Source organism: Thamnophis elegans, chromosome 7 (genome assembly GCF_009769535.1).
Source record: "Thamnophis elegans isolate rThaEle1 chromosome 7, rThaEle1.pri, whole genome shotgun sequence".
Lineage (NCBI taxonomy): Eukaryota > Metazoa > Chordata > Lepidosauria > Squamata > Colubridae > Thamnophis > Thamnophis elegans.
Window position 1 is genome coordinate 58,788,049 of NC_045547.1, and position 20,333 is coordinate 58,808,381.

At 37.8% G+C, this 20,333-nt stretch overlaps 1 protein-coding gene across 1 annotated transcript in view; it reads right to left on the bottom strand.

Annotated features, from left to right (window-relative positions):
- Positions 1–20,333, bottom strand: part of CTTNBP2 (cortactin binding protein 2) — a 134,029-nt gene that overhangs the window by 57,184 nt on the left and 56,512 nt on the right. Inside the window, exons 4-6 of the mRNA XM_032221526.1 lie at positions 14,434–16,084; positions 6,589–6,792; positions 5,368–5,467 (exon numbers count right to left, since the gene is read on the bottom strand). Coding sequence (XP_032077417.1) covers positions 5,368–5,467; positions 6,589–6,792; positions 14,434–16,084 — 1,955 coding nt within the window. The remainder of the gene's footprint in view (positions 1–5,367; positions 5,468–6,588; positions 6,793–14,433; positions 16,085–20,333) is intronic.

Genomic DNA, 20,333 nt, shown 5'->3' on the forward strand with positions numbered 1-20,333 from the left:
TTCAATTATAAGGAAGTGTTTAGACCATGAACTAAAAAGCAACTCAAGTTTGAGCCTGAAGAAAAGGGATCAACAGAGCAAGAACTAGCTGAACCAATTTGAAATTAAGATGAGATAATATTCATGCATAAAACAGAGGAATAAAAAGCACCTATTATAGCAAAACTTAATCAAAGGACCTCAAGATATATAAGAATTTTTCAGAATGAAGGAGGATTTTTCAAATTATCAGAGAGTAGACCAGGATGACCCCGTGGGCCAGATCTGACCACATGATGGGTTGGATCTGGCTCCTGGACCTTGAGTTTGACACTCCTGCTCTATAATGCTTTATTTTAAAAATGATATAGAAATCCATTGAGAAAGAGGTATGATGCTTTCTGCTGAGAAAGGCAAGTATAAAGTCACTTGTTGCTGATATAACATTTTTGGACACTGTTCTACATTGCTTTAACTCCACTATTTTTTTTTTAAGTTTAGAATAATTTGGACAGAATGGTAGCAAGTAAGCACTTCTATTGCTACAATAAGTATATACATACATACATACATACATACATACATACATACATACACACACACACACACACACACACACACACACATACATATATATATATACACAAATAAAGGTGGACTGAAACTTATCTACAGACGCACTTGATAAAACATACAGTAATTATCTTTGAGTGTTGTAATTCTAGTTTAGTAGGAAAAACTTCTAAAACATCTATTACAATAATTGCAATGTGATGTGAGAATTTTTCTGCTATTTATGTCAGAGGTACAGATTGGCTGAACAGTGCATACGTGGTCTTTCATTTTGTTGCTAAACACATGAACAAATTGTGTGCCCCTCGATATTTAAGGCTACAATTCCAATAGTTCTTGGAAGTCTTTTAATTATGCTGGATGAAGCCTATGGGTATTCTAGTTTAAATATTCGGAAGGTATCTGCCTTAACAGAAATAATATGATGCTCTTAGTGTTAATTGCATTTTTAAAAGTTTAATTGTATTTAAAGAGGGGGAAAAATCCCAACTCCACCCACTTATTCACCCAGCCTCAAAATGTATTTTTAAGAGCAGGAGCAAAGTGCCATTTGACAGAAAGTTATAATGAATGGCAGAGTTCCTGCTTTGGCAAATGTGGTACTGTGAACTTTCCATTTTGTTTTATTGTAAACAGGAACCCTTCCCTTAACATGCCCTTCCTAGGGGAAAATTCTGGGTATTATAATTCCAAATACCTGGAAAATATGATACAAAGGAAAATGGTTAGTATGGCTGGATTGTGACTCCCTTTTCTTTTCTTACTGCTCTCTAGAAACCCAAATATCTTCTTGCTCAAGGGACTGCCACAATGCACTCTGCCTTGAGAAGGGCTTGGGCTACACTTGAGAAGTGTTCAGAACCTTAATTGGTGGACAAGCTGCTGACTGCTACACCACATTGAGAATGTATGGCACTTGGGCTGAAAGCCTTGCACTGTTTCCTATCAAGCAGAATTTAGCAGGCATGTCAAACTGGCGGCCTGCGGGCTGGATGCATCATGTGCAGGCCACGCCCACCCCAGCTCTGCAAAGGCAAGAAAGTCACGATACATTGTGATACGTCATGTGACGCCATCAAGTTTTACACCCATGGTTTAAAGTGGCAGAGTTGTGTGGCAGATTGCTTGTACATTTTGCCTACATGTTGAAATGAAGAATATCAAAGTTTGGTGATTCCAAGTGGAAGGTCTGGATGATTCTAACACAAAGACTAAATTTTGGTCCCTATTGTATAGTCCTTTTGCTGGATTGTCTTATTCCTTTTCACTACCAAATTCCCATATGCTTTTGATAGTTATTTAGCCAATTCTAAGGAAGAAATAAGAAGGAGCATTGGGAGGTGGGGTGCTTGTAGGATTAATTCACTAATCCTTCTAGGAAATTTAAGCTCTTAATAGTTCTACTATAACAATAAATTTGTAGAGGATGTTATTACAATTTAGGTGGCTTATGGACCTAATCCTTTTATTCTGATCACTAGAGAATGTCTCCTTTATCTATGATGTTGGAGTCCAAGTGAAAGTACTGATATTTATATGAACATGAGATAGATGAGCAGGCCAATAACTTGAAGAGATGGCTGTGAAAGCCTGGGGCACAGAAAGCTCTTTGGCTGATATACTTGTTGTTGACTTTTTCTTTATGAATTTGTTTGGTTCTTATTTAAAAAGGAAGCAATAGCAATAGCACTTAGACTTATATGCTGCTTCACAGTGCTTTACAGCCCTAAGCGGTTTACAGACTTGACATATCGCCCCGAACAATCTGGGTCCTCATTTTACTGAGCTTGGAAGAATGGAAGGATGAGTCAACCTTGAGCTGGTGAGAATTGAACTGCTGAATTGCAGGCAGCCGGCAGGCAGCTGAAGTAGTCTGCAGTACTACACTCTAACCACTGAACCACCATGGCCTTCTGAATCAGAATGAGGCCTACAGGGAAATTTGGAAATGTCTTCTACTTTTGAGATTTCTGTGAAGAGACATGCTGAATCATTTAGAAGAGATCTGCTGCAAAGGTCTGCTTTAAAAGATGTCCACTTGCCTTTTGCTTCTATGTTTCCCTCAGGGTAACCGTGGCATAGCCTGATGATAGCCCATTATCTAATGTATTATTATTGGTTAGAAAATGAGCCCATTAAATCCTTCTAGAGTTGTGGCAGCTCTCATGTTTTATGGCAATGTATTTTTTCCCATCCCCTTCCCTGATCTCCATTCTATTGGACTCTGTCATGTGCTGGAATTCGAGTAGTTAATCCATTACTTCATTCCCATCATATGGGGAGAGGGGGGGGAGGGAGAGGGAGGGAGAGAGTTGGGAGGGCCCATACGTAGCTGGTAAGGGCAAACATGAATGCACATTGGAGCTCACAACTTTGCAATGCTACCTTTTCTGTTGCTATGGAGTTGCTAATTTGTTGAAACAGTTTTGCAGTGATAGACCAACCGGAATCACCATCAAAGTCTGTGCCATTTTAATATGCTGCTCAGATTGGAAGAAAGAAAGAAAGAAAGAAAGAAAGAAAGAAAGAAAGAAAGAAAGAAAGAAAGAAAGAAAGAAAGAAAACCTCTTTCACTTAGTCAATAAATGATTTAATTAATATTGCAGACATCTTTAGAGAAGAGATTCTCTTTGCCACCCTGTCTAGTTAGCCTCCAAGATAAAATCAGTCTACAGATGGATGGGTCCTTCTACCTGGCAGACAAAAGAAGCTGCCTTTGCTTCCACCCCACGGAAGAGATGATTGAGGTTATAATTGCCTTCTGAGGGTCAGGAGAATTATGCATTTTACTGTAGATACTTCATCTTTATCTCCTACACATGTATGTTAGCAAGTATGTTGTTAGTTGCGAAGTCATATCTGACTGATTGTGACCCCATGGACAACATTCCTCCATGCGTTCCTGTCCTCTACCATCCTCTGGAGTCCATTTAAGCTCATGCCTACTGCTTTGGTGACTCCATCCGCCACCTCATTCTCTGTCGTCCCCTTCTTCTTTTGCCTTCAGTCTTTCCCAGCATTAGGCTCTTCTTCAGTGAGTCCTTCCTTCTCATTAGGTCACCAAAGTATTTGAGTTTCATCTTCAGGATCTGACCTTCTAAAGAGCAGTCAGGGTTGATCTCTCCTAGGATTGACCGGTTTGATCACTTGCAGTCCAAGGGTCTCGTAGGAGTCTTCTCCAGCACCACAGTTCAAAGGCCTCAATTCTTTGGCGCTCAGCCTTTCCTATGGTCTAACTTTCACAGCCATACATTGCAACTTGGGAAACCATAGCCTTGAATATACACACTTTGTTGGCAGGGTGATATCTCTGCTTTTTAGTATGCTGTCTAGATTTGCCATAGTTTTCCTCCCCAGGAGCAAGTTTCTTTTAATATCTTGGATGCAGTCCCCATCTGATCTTGGAGCCCAGGAAAATAGAATCTGTCACTACTTCCATTTCTTCCCCATCTATTTGCCAGTAATTGAGAGGGCTGGATGCTATGATCTTAGTTTCAAGCCAACTTTTGCACACCCTTTCTTCACCCGCATCAAGAGGCTCTTTAGTTCCTCTTTACTTTCTGCCATTAGAGTGGTATCATCTGCATATCTGAGGTTGTTGATATTTCTCCTGTCAATCTTAATTCCAACTTTTGATTCATGTAGCCCTGCCTTTCTCATGATGTGCTCTGCATAAAAGTTAAATAGGCAGGATGACAGTATACAGCCTTGCCGGACTCCTTTCCCAATTTTGAACCAATCAGTGGTTCCATGTCCAGTTCTCACTGTTGCTTCTTAGCAAGCATACCAATAACAATTCTAGCATGAGGATATCAAATATTAATCTTTATTAATTTCTTTAAAAGATTGAAGATTTCTTCAATCCATCACTCTTGCAAACAGTTTAAACTTTTACACATTTTTTTTCAGGTGTTGCAGAAAATGAAATATCCCACCCTGTTCTATTCCAATTGTCTGCAGTTAAGAGGAGTTGATAGAAGGTTTTGTCTTCTAAGCAGATTAGTTTTGAAGGTTCAACGGGAAAATCTCTATGCATGCAATTTCTTCACTGGCTACCAGTAACTGCCCATGTTTTTAATTTCATCTTAATTTGTGCTTACAAAGAAATGTCTGATGAGGCTGTCAAGAAAAACCCAACTATAAATCAATATAAAGCTTCACTTTAGAGATGCTCTTGAAGAAAAGAAAGTACAGTACCCCAATTTTCCCTTTTCTACATACATATGAAAGCAAGAATGTGAACTATGTGGTGGAGAGGGGTCTACAACCTTTAAATGTGTCTCTGCACATATAAAAAAACTAATGATGTGCAGTGTCTGGATGGACTTCCTTTTTCTATTTTTGACTGCTCCTTAAAGAACCCCTGACTTCTCCTTGGCTATGTGGGAATAGCGGTGCTCAGGAAAATACATATTTCAGTTATTGAGGCACTAAGAGAAAAGTGATATGGTTGCAGCCTTTGCCATCTGCTTATCCCAAGCATTTTTTTTTCTTGATTCCATGGAGTCATGGCATAAGTCCAGGAAGAGGTACCAAAAAAGCTACTCTTTTTTAAAGAGTAGCTGACAGGTAGAGAGGTGTCCATCTCTAATTTTAAAAAAAATCAATTTTAGGCATGAGTTCCCTGTAGCATAATCATTTTTAAAAAGCCCTAAATCATTTCAATAATGCATACTTCAGGAAGAATTATAGGAGGGCTAAGCATTTCTTTGCATTAATTCACTCACAAAATTTATACACCCCAAAAATGAAACTTAAAGAACATATGCAATTTTGTTTGGCAAAAAAGAAAGATATAATTTGCAAATTACTTACTTGCAATGTCCCTGAGCGATTGCTGAACACAAGGGGGTAAATCCGTTTTTATCAATAAGGTCAACTTGTGCTTCTGAAGTCAGCAGCAATCTTACACAATCTATGAGTTGAAATATATGGAGGGGAAAATGGGAAGAGGAGGAATAAATTACAATTAAGTTTAATGCCAGCTCCAAAAGTCTTTGCTTTTTAAAATTTCCTGCAGTGTAATTCTTCAGAGGTTTTGAGAAATTTAATAGACTAAATCCTAGGTCACCGGGATATGTGCCACTCAGAATGCCATTTGGTATTGTGCAGCTATCAAATTCATGAAATAAATAAATATGCATGCTGTATTTTATAGCAGCCTTAATGAACTATGTGCACTGCCATAAGAATTTAGGCATCAGCAAAATGGATTGGAAATTTCCTGACAATTAGATTTTCTGTCACAAGATGTAATAGGGACCTTTAGCTTACGACATTAGACAAACACATAAAGAAAAAGTATACAGAAGATTACTAGTTATAATGGCTGTTTTAGAGAATCAAAATGCAGAGTTCTTGCTGATTACTATGTTTTGTCCTTGCTTAAGATTTTCCCAGAGAATTGGTCTCTGTGGGAAACAAGATACTGGATTATATAGATTGTTGATTTGCTCCCAACAAATATCCATATTTGTTGTGAGAGTTATTTCCTTCTTAGCCATTGTGGGCCTAGGGAACCACTAAATTACTTTCTAAGTCTCCTTTATTCAGTGCTGATGAAGAATTCACAGCAGTCTGAATCAGAAGCTAGAAACATTTTGAAACAAATCTCTATATGCAACATCCAATGCAAAGTGCAAAATTGTTGGTGTTACGTACAAAATCCTGATGCTAAACAGCTGGAGCTGTTCATGGTACTAGAAGAGGAGCTACGCAGCCTGTACAATGGTTGTATAAGATTTTATCATGTCTTTTTTGCAGGACCACAGAATAATTGTTATGAAATTTAACACACTTTCTTTTTTTACAAATACACAGTAAAATTACATTGCTGATAATCAGTGATTTCTCACCAATTTCAGCAATGTAATTTTGATGGCTTTGAGACCTGCAGAAACCACTCTGGGGGCATATGTTGCTTATAGACTATAGGTTACCTACTCATAATACTTGGAACTGCAATATAAATTGCTAATTTGAAAACAGCATTTAGATAATGGCCAAATATAATAAAATCTCTGAGAAATGCCACACCTGTATGTCCATTCCTAGCAGCAGAATACAAGGCAGAACAGCCATCTTCACAGGAATCATTAATGTTCAGACCTTCTTCATTAAGCAGCATTGACAATAAAGTGACATTTCCCTGGGCAGCAGCTTGGTGAAGAAGGGTGGGCCTGCCACCCAGGGGAACAGGACCACCACTCATTAATAAAGGGGTTAGGGAGGAAGACCAGCCTGTGAGTTAAAAGCAACATCCATTAGAGAGAACACACAAGAAGTTAATGCTGCACACTTTGCAAGTTATACATAATGCTCAACAAATGAAAACTCTGAGATTTTGGCTTTGTAAAAACTGAGGTCAGCTCTTGTGTTATTTGAAATCCTGCATCCCAAGAGAATTAAAGTCACGCTTAGCTCTAAAAGGTTATATTTATTGTTATTTAAAACTGAAAAAGTAATTCTATGAGCACAAGGAAACTATCAATATATATATATATATATATATATATATATATATATATATATATATATATATATATGTATATATGTATGTATGTATGTATGTATGTATGTATGTATGTATTTATTTATTTATTTATTTATTTAGTGTCACAACCCCTGGTATGCCCAAATATGGGAGGAAGCCTACTGCTTTCCTTTCTCTATATATATATAGATATACTATATATATATTTGAATAGCAAGTTTCTCCAATTTTAAAGTTAGCTAAATTTAGCAGGAAAACTGTGAGATATTTCACACAGAATTATGCCCCTTCTTAAAAACTCTGAAATACCATGTCTTACAAATAACATTTAAAGAAATTTGCATTTCAGAAGAAACAATTGAAAGCCCTATAATTGATGCAAACTTGTTTTTCTGGTGGTCTAATCACTCTGCAGTTTCATTTTTAATGGCACTGCTGCATTTTTTGTGATGTTTTTAAAAAGAATATTACAGTGCACAATTAGTAAAAGTCATAAAACATTACTGGGCAAAGATCCACATCATCCTTTAAGAAAGGCAACTGACAGAACAGAACTTTAGAAAATCATAAAGGTTATCTTGGTTAGACATTCCAAGTATCAGAGGTTAACAGCTTTAGAGGACAGCTTATTAAGGACATGAAGTTTGCTGTATATGGTGCGGAAAACTTTGTGAACTCTTCCTTGATCAAAAGGCTGCAAAAGGAAATAGAGAAGAGGAATGAAAATAAAGAAGCTTGGAACTGTGAACTGCTCACTAAAAATGAGTAAATACAAAGGAATGTCTCTTCTTTTTTGAAGAACATTCATTATATATAAGCTGTTCCTATTCTATTGCCAAGAGGTCATTAATTTTTTTTTAAAGTAAAGCATTATGTATGGCCATCTTCCACAACAGGATGTCTTCCCAGTACGTTCAACTTCAATCACCATAATTCCTTGCAAACATCTGGAGGGTACCATGATGGGAATGTAGGATTTAGAGTAACATTTGCATTGCAATTTGGCATTTATGCTATCAAATATCAATGTAGAAAACAATTTAATATCATATTGATATTACAATTCATTATTAATAATTTCCAAGTAGAGCAATGCATTTATACTTAGGTTTCTAGTCCATTATGAAATATTAGTAAATTTCATTAAAGATGGCATGTTTACAATGGTAATAATCAGATTTGTCTACAAAAGATAAAGAAGATTGGGCTTGAAAGTAATTTCAAATATATAGATACAAAATAAAATCAGCATATAAAATCAGTCTCTAGATTAGGGGTGGGGAAATATGGGCCATAAACCAGCCATAATTTTGGAAATTAAAGTCCACAAGTCATAAAGGGGCCATAGTTTCCCACATTGGTTCTTGATAGTGGAGTCATAGTAGGTCTCTTTGGCCTTGGATAATATTTAGTGGGCCAAAAGGGAGGCACTGAAAACTTAAATAGACAGCAAGGCACATTGATGGGTTAAAAAAAGGTAAACAAAGAATAAAGTAGTAAATAAAAGGCAGGAAAATGAGCAAGAAGGCTATCAGCACCTTGAAGTTTGCCTTGTAATCGATCTTTTGCTACACTGCTAGCAATAGTTTCTTATTTTCTCTACAAATATTACTTTTGTTCCTAATTAATGTATGCCATCCTTCTAGAAAGCTATTCTATTAAAAAAATGAAAGAAGATAATGCTATTCCCAAGCCAAGATTCCAACAGAGATCTTACGGTCAGGCTAATTATTGATGCTGGGGGCAGAAGGAGACAACTTATATTTCTCAGTAGCACAGGATAATTGGCTTCTTGGTTGCAGTATCCATGGCAAGACACAAATGACTCCTTTACCCAAGGGCTAGCTTTTCTGAACATAAATATGTTGTGTTTTGAAGCACCAAGTTCCTGCAGAGCATGCCATCACAGAAAGTTTTGTGTTTCACCAAGGAAAGGAAACAATACAGAACCATATCATGTGAATTTCACAAGATTTCTTTTATCTACAAAACTACAAGCAATTGTTGAAAGCTTCTATCAAAATCATTCATGATAATTGAAAACAAGAAACAGAATATAGGCAAAACAATCAGAATAACAACTTTTGTAGTTTAAACCATTTTGTTTCCCTTGATAGATCACTAATTAGAACTTCGATGAATATGTCTCAATTTTGTCATTGTTCAGTTTGATCGATTGAGACCAGTTGTGTGGAGAGAATCAGCTATTTTCTTCATGTTAAATACCAAATTGTAATTCATGCTTCCCTCTTTAAAATACAAATAATAGAAACAATTATATACTTTCATCAAATTATGTTTGTACAATAGAGTCCTTATTCTTATCGCAAAGCAACCCAGTTTGGTTCTGAAAATATAGTGGTGGATGCTAATTTGACAAATAATTTCATTTTTTCTTAAAATGGAATAAACAAGGATGATGAATTCTAGGTAATATGATTATTGTGGAAGAAACCCATTCTTGCTATGATGATATTCTTAGCAATAATTCAAAGCCCATATATGATAGAAGACTAACCCACTTCACAGTCTACCACAGAGTTAAAGACTTATTTTTATGGACTGAATTTAATGATGAATTTATTCCTAATTCCCTACAGTGTTGGATGCTTTTTCTTTAAATATCAAAAGGAGGAGAAAAAGGAAATAAACTTTCAGCATCAATATCTTATTCAGCACTATTGTGAACTATGACAATCAAATGATAGCATGGGTTTGTAATAAAGGTAGTCCTCAACTTATAACCATTTGCTTAATGATGGTTCAAAGTTACAATGGCCTTAAAAGTGACTTACACTTATGACTACTGCACTACTCCCATAATCACTTAAGCACAATTTGAATGCTTGTCGGCTCGCATTTATAGCAGACTGCATCCTTTAGTCACATAAATGCAATTTGGGGCCTTTTTTTGCTGATTTCCAGAAACAAAAAATGACAAACAACACCATTGGGGAAAATGGATTCAATTAATGATCACTGTAAAAATTGTCATAAAATTGGGACTAACTGGGTTTATGACCACAAAAGTTCCAGTCCCAAATGTCATCATAAGTTGAGAACTATCTGTAGTGACCACACGGAAAACAATGTTGAGAGTAAAGCTCTAGGAAATATTTCTATTTCAGGAACACAGTTATTCATTAAAGATCAACTGAGTACTATGGGCTATGTGTTTATTAATTATACAGTATTGTTCTTCTTGCCAATGCTTACATTTCATCTTCTTTATAAGCTTGTTTGCAATTAATAGGATTCCAATGTTAAATGCAGTATCTATGAAAAATCCCTGAAACTTTACAGGTAGATTGCTGCATGCAAAACATGGCACACACATATATTTTAAAGGAAACCTGAATTCAATGTAGGGACACATGAATGAAGCAGCCCCATGACAGACCTTAAAAAGTCTTCTAAAACAACGTTAAGTAGTTAAAAATCAAGTAGTAATAGTTGCACTGCATATTAATTAAGTATAATGTTCATCCATGCTAAATTCAAATATCTTATAAACAAGCAGGAGCTTTGAATACACTGAGGGAGTTGTAGGAAACATGAATAAGCTTTGCAGCTTTATATGCAAAAGTTAGTAAACATAAAGCATCTGGAAAGGAGAATTGGGCATGCAGTGATGAAGAATGAAAGGAACAAGGAGAAAAAACAGCTTCTGGCATCAGCTTCAGTTTGTGGAGATGGTTAATAAAGAATTCATTCCCAAATTTTCCTGTAATTATTTATATTAGAAACAAACCACATGGAATCATGTAGGTTGATTGAAAGGATGTTTAAAAAAGAAAAAGAAAATATAAGCTCAGGGCATGGGAAATTCAATTGATCAGAGCATTATAGAATTTATCTTTTTTGTTCATAAACTTAGCAAATATTGGCTTTAAGAAATGTTATGCTAATCTTCAAAACACCTTCCATAAAGAGTTAAAGGCAATAAATTCTAAAGTCTGTTTACAAAGCTGTAAAGAGCTACAAATTCTTTCTTTCTTTTTTTTCTCTCTCTCCTCCCCCCACCATTTTCTCCTAGATAACTAATAGCTTTGATAAAGACTAGAGAGAAAGCAATTCATTTATTCTAGATCAGTGAAGCGAAGCCTCCAATAGCTTCATATGCTATTTTTGGGGGTGCAGCAGAATGTAACTGGACACACTCAACTTAAAGAGCAAATGTGGTCCTATGCCAGATTCAATTTCTTTAAGTACTCAGTGCACACAAATACAGAGTACCCTTCCTATCCTCATGAAGTTGGGCAAAACCCCTAATTCACATGATATCACAAGTGAGGGGGGGGGGAAATCAACCACGTGGAATTGCAATCATCACATGAAAAGTAAATAAAATATTGTGCAATATGAGAATTTTATACCCGCAGAGGCCTGGTTAATAGGTGAACCATTTGGTTATTAATTGTTGAATAGGAATTTTAGAAGTTACACTGTCCTGGCTTTATCAAAACAAAGCAGACCAATAACTCTTTAAGTCTGCTTTTACCACTGAAAATAGAAAGCAATTACTCAAAAACATGATTGACTTATTAAACTACCAAAACATTAAATATGGCAAAACTTAACCACAATAAGTTCAACTACGGTTATGTGATTAATCTAATAGATCCTTTCAGAATGATTAATGTACCTTCAGTTGAAGATCATTTAATGAAGTGCTAAGACTTTACACTGAGTTTAGAACAAAAAACATTTTAAAGCATTTTAGACTGAGAAAATAATTATGCTTAATTGAAATCAAGTGTTACTTTTAATAAGTTTTAAACTAATCATATACCTAGCTGATAAACTAGTTTTCAGGTAAGCCTGAAATATCTGGCAGGCAAATGAAAACAGTATTTTCTCAGAAAATTGCACGCTAAAAATGTTTGGAAGTATAAGGGTTTTGTGAATAAAATGGCAAAGGCTAGTTAGGGCTATAATTTATAGCCATTTTCAGTTGAACTATAGTAGATTGTTCTGAAGAGCTATTAATACATTTCTAGAATTACTGATCTAAGGACTGTATACAGTGTTTCTTAAAAATAATGCAATTTCTTTTATGACCTGTTCTACATGTTGCTAAATCTTAACAGGAACCCCAAATGTAATCACACAGAAGAAAACTTTAACTTAATTCTATTTAGTTTATTGCTTTATCTTCCCAAAAAGCCTGTAAGAAACCAAATGTATAATACACTGAATCAGGCCATCCACTCAGTTTTATATTAATTATTTAATTAGCACTTCTCCAGCCATAAAGGTGGGAGTAGAAATCTTGTGCAAGCACAGCACATACCCACCATGAAAAAAGTTTGTAATTATGACTGAATATTTTCTTAATGTTCTATTCCTATTGACATTAGATGAATATTAGAGCAATTCTGCATATTTTAGGGATTCTTCCCATGTCACATCAGTTCCTAGGTGCTAAAGAGTTATGCTGCCCATCATTTTGCTGTGCATCACTACTTTCCAGATTATAATTATAATTTACTCTTCTAATAATAATAATTCCATAAGAGGAATGATCCTTATTTGAACTGATATACCAAAGTTTTGAGGATTAGAGCTGGATGTGTAGTGAGTATGAGCATATTAGTGATCTCTATGATGAGGACCCAGATGGTTGGAGGCAATATGCTGACTCTGTAAACTGCTTAGAGAGGGCTGTAAAAGCACTATGAAGCAGTATATGACTCTAAGTGCTATTGCTAGTGCTATGTATATCATGCTAAACTATAGAATTATATTCTTAAAGTTGCAGATTTTCATTTGGAAAATTACATTACTGTTATACAGTACTGATAGAGAAAAGTAAAGTTTCCCCAGTCACAAATATTTGCAAGATAGCCTCTATTTTATTGTAATCCCCAATGGACTCTTCTGGACCCACACAATAAGGTAGGCAGCTATTGCAGACGTGACTTTCTGCTCAAAGCCCTTGACTTATGGCCATTTGTTAAGTGACTATTCAAAGTTACAATGGTGGTTCTGAAGAAAAGTGACTTAGGACTGGTCTTTGCATTTATGACGATTTCAGCATCCTCATGGTCAAGTGGGAGCTTGGCAACTGGCATGGACAAATGATGGTTGCAGTGTCCAGGTCATGTGATCTCCATTTGTGACCTTCTCAGCCAACTTCTGAGAAGTAAAGTCAACAGTGAAGCCATATGTGTTTAATAACTGTATGATTTGTGTAATGACCATGGTGATTCACTTAATGACAAAGGCAGAAAAAGGTTATAAAATCAAGTGTGATTTAGTTAATAATTGCCTCACTTAGCAACAGGATTTCTGATCTCAATTGTGGTTGTAAGTCAAGGACCACCTGTATTATGTAACACAGGGCTGCATGATTCTATCTGTGCCTTGCTCAAAGCAAGAGCTCAACGTATAAGAGCCTTCTTACCAAGCAAATGCCCAGTCTTTGCAGCATCTTTCAGAAATCTTTCAAGCCACTAATGGCATAAGAACAGCCTGGTTCCACCTAGTTCCCTTAATGCAATTCTCCCTTGGGAACTACAATGACTATAGCAGAATGCTATAGAAATAAATTAAATCAATAGCATTACTGAAAAGTAGAGAAAACACACCATAAAACCAATGAAGTGTTTTCATTTAAAAAAAAAATCCCACTGTATCCCACTCAGGGAATATACTCTTCTCTTCCTTTGCTGTTTTATTTTAACAGTTGATGAAGATTTATTGCAGACAGTAGAGAACAGTTGACCTTTTCTCTTTGGCCAATTTGTTTTGTACTATCATTGTTATGAAATTGTCATTTTTAAACGCTATAACTGACTAGGAGCAGTACTACTTCTCCAAAAGGGCAGGATATAAATGTTTCAATCATTTTGCTTCTTGGCAGCTCTCTTGTATCAGATGAAGCAGTTAACAAAGAGGAAGCAAAGACTGATGAGCAGCAAAAGCAATAAAGGATTTTCTGGCCTTTCTCTTCATTTGGCCTATTTTTTTTTGCACTGGGAGTTATTTTGAAAATGTACCTTCAATTCTTACGGAGGAAAGAACTATAAAGGGATGGATTAAACAAACAGACCCCCACCCCCAAATACTACAGTACCAAACAACAGGTGAAAAATACTTCTGATTTTAAGACAATGCCTCTAAGATATTTCTTCAACTTCCTTGAAAAAAGAAACAGGTTGGCTGCACAAAATAACCAGAATTCATAAAAGCAAATGAATTTCCCATGCCCCTGAAACCTAGTAGGCATTAAGTGGAAGTGCAACAGGGAAAGGGAAAAAGGGAAGAGAAAAAGGCAAAAGGAAATCTTAGGGAAAGGAATCTAGGGAGAAAAATATATATGTATATATATTTATATGACAATGTAAAAAAAAAGGAAGGAGTTTAGTGAGTACATCACCCTTTACCTGAGGCTGTTACCAGGAGGCTGTCTGAATCACATGGTCTACAGGATGAAGCACTAAGAGGGTTTATGGAAGAGCTACAGGCAATGGTGGTGGGAATGACAAAGGAGCTGTCAGAACATGCAGATTGGCTCAGTCCAGGGGATGGGGGAGGCCAGGCACCCACCTGAGGCATGTCCATGGATGGAATGGCACAGCCTGCAGATGCCACAGATAAATCTATTGTTGGTTTTGGTGGCAGCTGTGGTGAGGACCTAGACATAACCTCTTCATTTATTACCCTGATTCCTTGAGGTGAACAGGAAGAAGATGAAACCAGGAGTTTGCCTTCAGTTTTGGCACCTACATTAGGGGAGCGACCACTATCCATTATTACTTTAAGTTGTGGGTGTGGCGGAGACGGAGTCTGTGAAAGACCTGGCTTTTTGGGCGGAATAGGAGGGGGATTCCCTCTGTCAATCCTCGAAACACTGGGAGTCTTTAAACTCATTCTGCTAATGGGGGGAGGGTAAGTGCCAACATCTATTGAATGTGACATTCCTGGGCGCCCAGGTGCCACACCCTGAGGACTCGTGAACCTTGAAAGGACTTGGGTGACTGTATTCCGAGCCAGCTGCTTGGCAACTAGGTTGTCTCGACTTGTGGGTGAGGCGTCCCTTGATGTAGGGCTTTGAGTCGTGTTTCCATTTTGATCTTGATCATTAGCATTGGATTGAAATCGAAATCTGGCTGCCTGGACCCTTGGATTCAGACCTTGATGCCCCGTAGTGCTAACAGATGGAGAATGTGGGGAAGGGACAGATGATGCTTGTAAGTAGCTTTGGGGTGCTATACTGGGAGCCGGAGAGGATGCAATGTGATCTGGAAATGGGGAAGGCAGACTTGTTAAGTCAGTTGAAGCCACTGGTCCATTCTCCTCAATTCGTATTTGACTATGAGATAGATTCGAAGTTACAGGGGACAGATGAAGGTCGCCGCAGGATGAATGCCTGTCTATGATGGGCTTCACAAATGCTGCATTGGAGGATATATTCACTTTTGCGTGCCCTGAAAGCAAAGGGTGGATGGTTGAAGGCTTTATGGGTACTGTTAAAGGCAACTTTCTAACACTTTCATTTCCACTGTCTATTAATACTGCATCTGTCTGGCAGGAAAGCGTCCTCAAAATGGGCCCCTCTGTTCCAGTGGCGACAGAAACAAAGCCTCTCTCTTTATTCCTTCGTGGAAGAGAAAGGTGGAGTTTCGCATCACTTTCCTTGCTGAGCTGCTCAATTGTTTTTCTCATTCTCTCCCTCTCTTCTTTGAGGTCACTTGTGTGAGCTTCTTCTCTGCTTAGGCGGGCATGCATCTGCTCCCTCTCTATGTCAAACTCAGAAAGCTGCTTTTCCATTTGGGCTTCCATCTGTGTGCTCCGTTGTTTCTCCACAGCCAGAGATTCCTCCAACTCCCTGGCTTTCTTTTTCTCTTCCTCAAATTTAGTCATGACTTCTTCCAGCTTCTGGGCCTCTTCTACCAGCTTGCTGGATAGTTGTTTGCATTCTTTCACTAGCATCAGGACAACGTGTTTATTCTTGCCACGCTCCTCCTCCAGCCGAGCACAGAGCTTCTTATGTTCCATTTCAAGGGCTTGTAGCTGCAATTTCTCCATTTCCAACTACAAAGAAATGCAGAATAGTCTCATTACCACAAGAAATATTCAAAGTATGTTAGTGCATATTCAGAAGCAGTAATGGTATCTGAATAATACTCAAACTATTATAACAATTGCCAATAGTCAGTTTTAAGTTTAAATGAGGGTGAAAGATTTGGTTTTGCTGGTTTTCCAGCAAAGTTCAAAGAGATAAGTAAGGACAAAACTTACAAAAATGATCTCAGTTGCAGACTCCAGCAGAAGTCCAAAAGTAAATCTCTGGTCCTGGTGACCGACCCAGATAAAATCTTGCAACATTATCCTGAGACATGTATATTTGCCTTTGTTCATGTCTCAGTTCTTTCTGTGTGTTTTCTTACTATTTTGATTTAATACATGTTTAAAAATGTACTATTCAAACCAATACTGTAAATGTATATTTTCAGTAGTGTCTCAAAATTCATATTGCTAGGAATTACCAGAAGTCTCTCAAGTGGTGGAGTTTTCCCAGGACTGTCAAGTTATAGCTCCAGATAAAATAGATGTACATGGCTACTCCAGTTCTCAGAAAGCTACTGTCGTAATAAGAATCATGGGACTATTATAGCTCGCTGCAATTAACAGCTCTCTCAGCACTGAGACTCGATAATAGATTTCTACCCTTATGCTTTTTGAGGGGCATGTCAATTACCTTTTACTTTGTCATGTTAGGCATCAGAATCTCTGAAGTATCATCCTTCGCAAGTGGGAGAGCATATGAGTAAGTGTAATGGGGCACAAACAAAATACAGGTAGTCCTAAGTTTTGACAGCAATTGGGACTGGAATTTTTGCCACTAAGTGAAATGGTCATAAAGTTTGAGATCATGTGACCACCTTATTTAGTAATGGCAATCCTATCATTCCTCATTGCTATTGTTAACTGAATCCCACCAACTGTTAGCCAACGTCCCACCTCAAGTCAAGCCATTCCAACTCAAAGCCCCAGTCCAGCTCAATTCAGCCCAACCTACAATGTGGCATAAAGCCCCCCTCAAAGCTACCTTCGCTACTCTGCACTCTGGCTTGGCTGCCCTGCACCCCGCGGCCCCACCACCATTGCTGTCTTTTTGCTCCCACTGTTAATGGGGTGTGCTTAGCCTGGGCCCTCAAATATGACTTCAGGAAAAAGGCCTCCCATGGCCAGCAAGTCCTTTGTGAAGGGTGTCAGCCCAGGTGTTTTTGATGAATAATGAGAGCAAGAAGATTGTGATGGGCAACTGGGGGGGGGAGTGCAGAAGTGGGGAGGAAGATAGGTGGGTGGGAGGTGTTGAAATGCGCCTGTGGATGTAAGTGCACCTGAATTTTGATCACATACCCATCTACAAGGGTGCTGTAACAACCATGACTTCTAATTAATTTGACAGCCATTTGATGTAGTGGTAAGACACCAGACTGTGAGTTCTAGTCCTGCATAGAGATGAAAGCCACCTGGGTGACTTTGGACCACTCACTGTCTCGCAGCTCAACACACTGCATAGGGTTGTTGTAGTAGGGAAAATAGAATAAAACCAAGATATAAATAAACAAACTTCAGGACTAGGCATAAGTACCATTCATTCAGCATGGCTGTAACGTTGAGTGAGCACTGAATGAATGGTTGTAACTCAAGAACTACAGTACCTGTAATTTTCTTATGATTTTTATCAATGCTTCACATTGAGAAGCTTGGGAATCTCAGTAGAAACTTGCATTATTGTGACCACTGCTGGGTGGGTGCAAAGAAATAAAATAGATAAAGGTAAAGCTTCACATTAACGCCATCCTTAGAGTTAGAGTTTTATTTCTCCTTCAAATACAGTAAGTAGTATCACAGATTTCAGACACAGCAACATTTAAATGATCAAAAAATATATTGCTGTCCGACTGCTCAAATACTTAGTTTGCTTATCTTGCTGGTACAAATTATTCCTCTAAAATGCAAGATTCTTTGGTGATTTTTTTTGCACGGTATCTGAATCAAGACATTGATTTGCTCCTTTCCTAACAAGCTAAAGTTGGCAGGCATGTTTGTTGGCTGGCACAGTGCAATTCCCATATTTTCGAATTTCATTGTAATTGTTCCCACAAGCAAATAAGTCAATGAATTCAATTCAATGCCAAATATGACTCTAATGAACTTTCAAGAGTAAACACATAATCAAGGAGAGATAAATCCTACACATCTCTCAAAAGGGCTATCAAATTAAAACAATGTTTTGTCAGCCATAACCTTATGTATTTAAATTATTTAACTGTACTTTCCTGTGCATATGCTTTAGAGTGCATCTGAGACCACTTGAAGATTCAACATAGCCATATTTAAGATCTCCCATGGGGGCTTGATTAAAAAAAAAATTTTTGTCAAAAGGTCACCCCAGGACACTGAAACCAGCATAAATACGAATCTGTTGCCAAACAAAATTTTGATCACGTGACCATGAGGATGCTGCAACGGTTGCTAAGTGTGAAAAATGGTCGCAATGGTCGCTAAGTGTGAAAAATGGTCGCAACGGTCGCTAAGTGTGAAAAATGGTCATCAGTCACTTTTTTCAATGCCATTGTAACTTTGGTCACTAAATGTTTTCCCCCTCCTCGAGACTCCTCACTTCTTCCTTCATTCCTCTTGCTGATCTACCTTCACCTTATCTGTCTTCTGCTCTTTCCCTCTCTTCCTTCCTTCCTCCCTCCTTCCATCCTCTTCTTTCCTCACTCACTCCCTTCCTCCTTTTTTCTCTTCCTTCCTCCTTCCATTCTTTATACGATATAAAATTCAATGAGGGTGAAACACACCAAATCTGGCAAAGCTGCCTTGCACCAACCTGGCCTGCCCATAGAATAGCAGCCACTTTGAGACACATAAACCTGGTCTGAACATATTGCATCACAAAGATTTGCAAAGATCACATTTGCAAAAAGGAACATTTCTTGTAGTAAATACATTTTATAAACAATTTAAAAGTAAAAATCCCCCCAAAATAATAAAAAAGGTATTCTATAAATAAAAGAAATCCTTAAAAACCATTGTTAAGTATTACACCAGCAATAATTTATACTGTCACCATTTCAAACTATCATCAGAAATATGAATCTGTTGCCAAACATCAACATTTTGATCGCGTAACCATGAGGATGCCACAACGGTCGCTAAGTGTGAAAATGGTCGCTAAGTGTGAAAAATGGTCATCAGTCACTTTTTTCAATGCCATTGTAATTTTGGTCACTAAACAGCCATGTTCCTGACTTAACAACCACCATGGTTCACTTAACGTGGCAATAAAAGGTCGCAAAATGAGGCAAAAATCATTTAACAAACGTCTCCCTTAGCAACAGAAATTGGGGGATCAATCCTGGTCGTAAGTCGAGGATTACCGGTAGCCAATTGCAAAAGGCAACTTTACTTGGAACAGGTGAGATTGTGCCCGGATCCCTTTCATGCCAACATCCCATCCTGTCCATGGGGAGAACTCCACAGGCGGACAAAAGCCCCAATCCCCTCTCAACCTCCAGCTGACTCTGCCATCCGCCATAACCACACATGCCCCTCAAAGGCAAAACTCAGGGGGCTGAATTCTACAGGGGGAGGAGTAAAGGGGGGATTTGAGGGGCAGCCCAAAGCACCATCTGTCTAAATTTGCATCAGGCAGGCAGTAACATTTTCATAGACCATGATCAGAGGAGCAGCTGATCCTATGGAGAGACTCCTCCTGCATTCAGTCCCAGGCCTACAAGTGGAAGTACCCTTCCTTCCTTCCTCCTTTCACCTTCCTTCCCTCCCTCCCTCCCTCCCTCCCTCCCTCCCTCCCTCCCTCTTTCTTCCTTCTAGCCTTCCTTCCTTTCCATTCTTTCTCCTTCCTTCCTTCCTCTTGCCTATCTGCCTTCTGTCTTTCTGCTCTTTAGATCTCTCTTCCTCCTTCCTTCCTCTTTCCATCCTTTCACCAAAAATCAGGATGTTTTATTAGCATCAGCATCATTCTGCTGAAAATGCCAGATTCTGTGGTACTTCTGGATGAGATTTAGAAAATTACAGAGACATGAGGAACCATTATATAATTTCACTTGGCAAAACTCTGATTAAAATAATAGCAACAAAATGTAAGGTTTTTTAATTTTAAAACTCTAGCAAAACATAGATTTATTTCCAGTTTAGTTAATTAATGCCATTATAAACAGGAATGCAATTGATTAAATAAAAATGACTTTTTCTTTTATTAAGAATACTTATTCTACACTAAACTAGAAAATATTTCATAGGC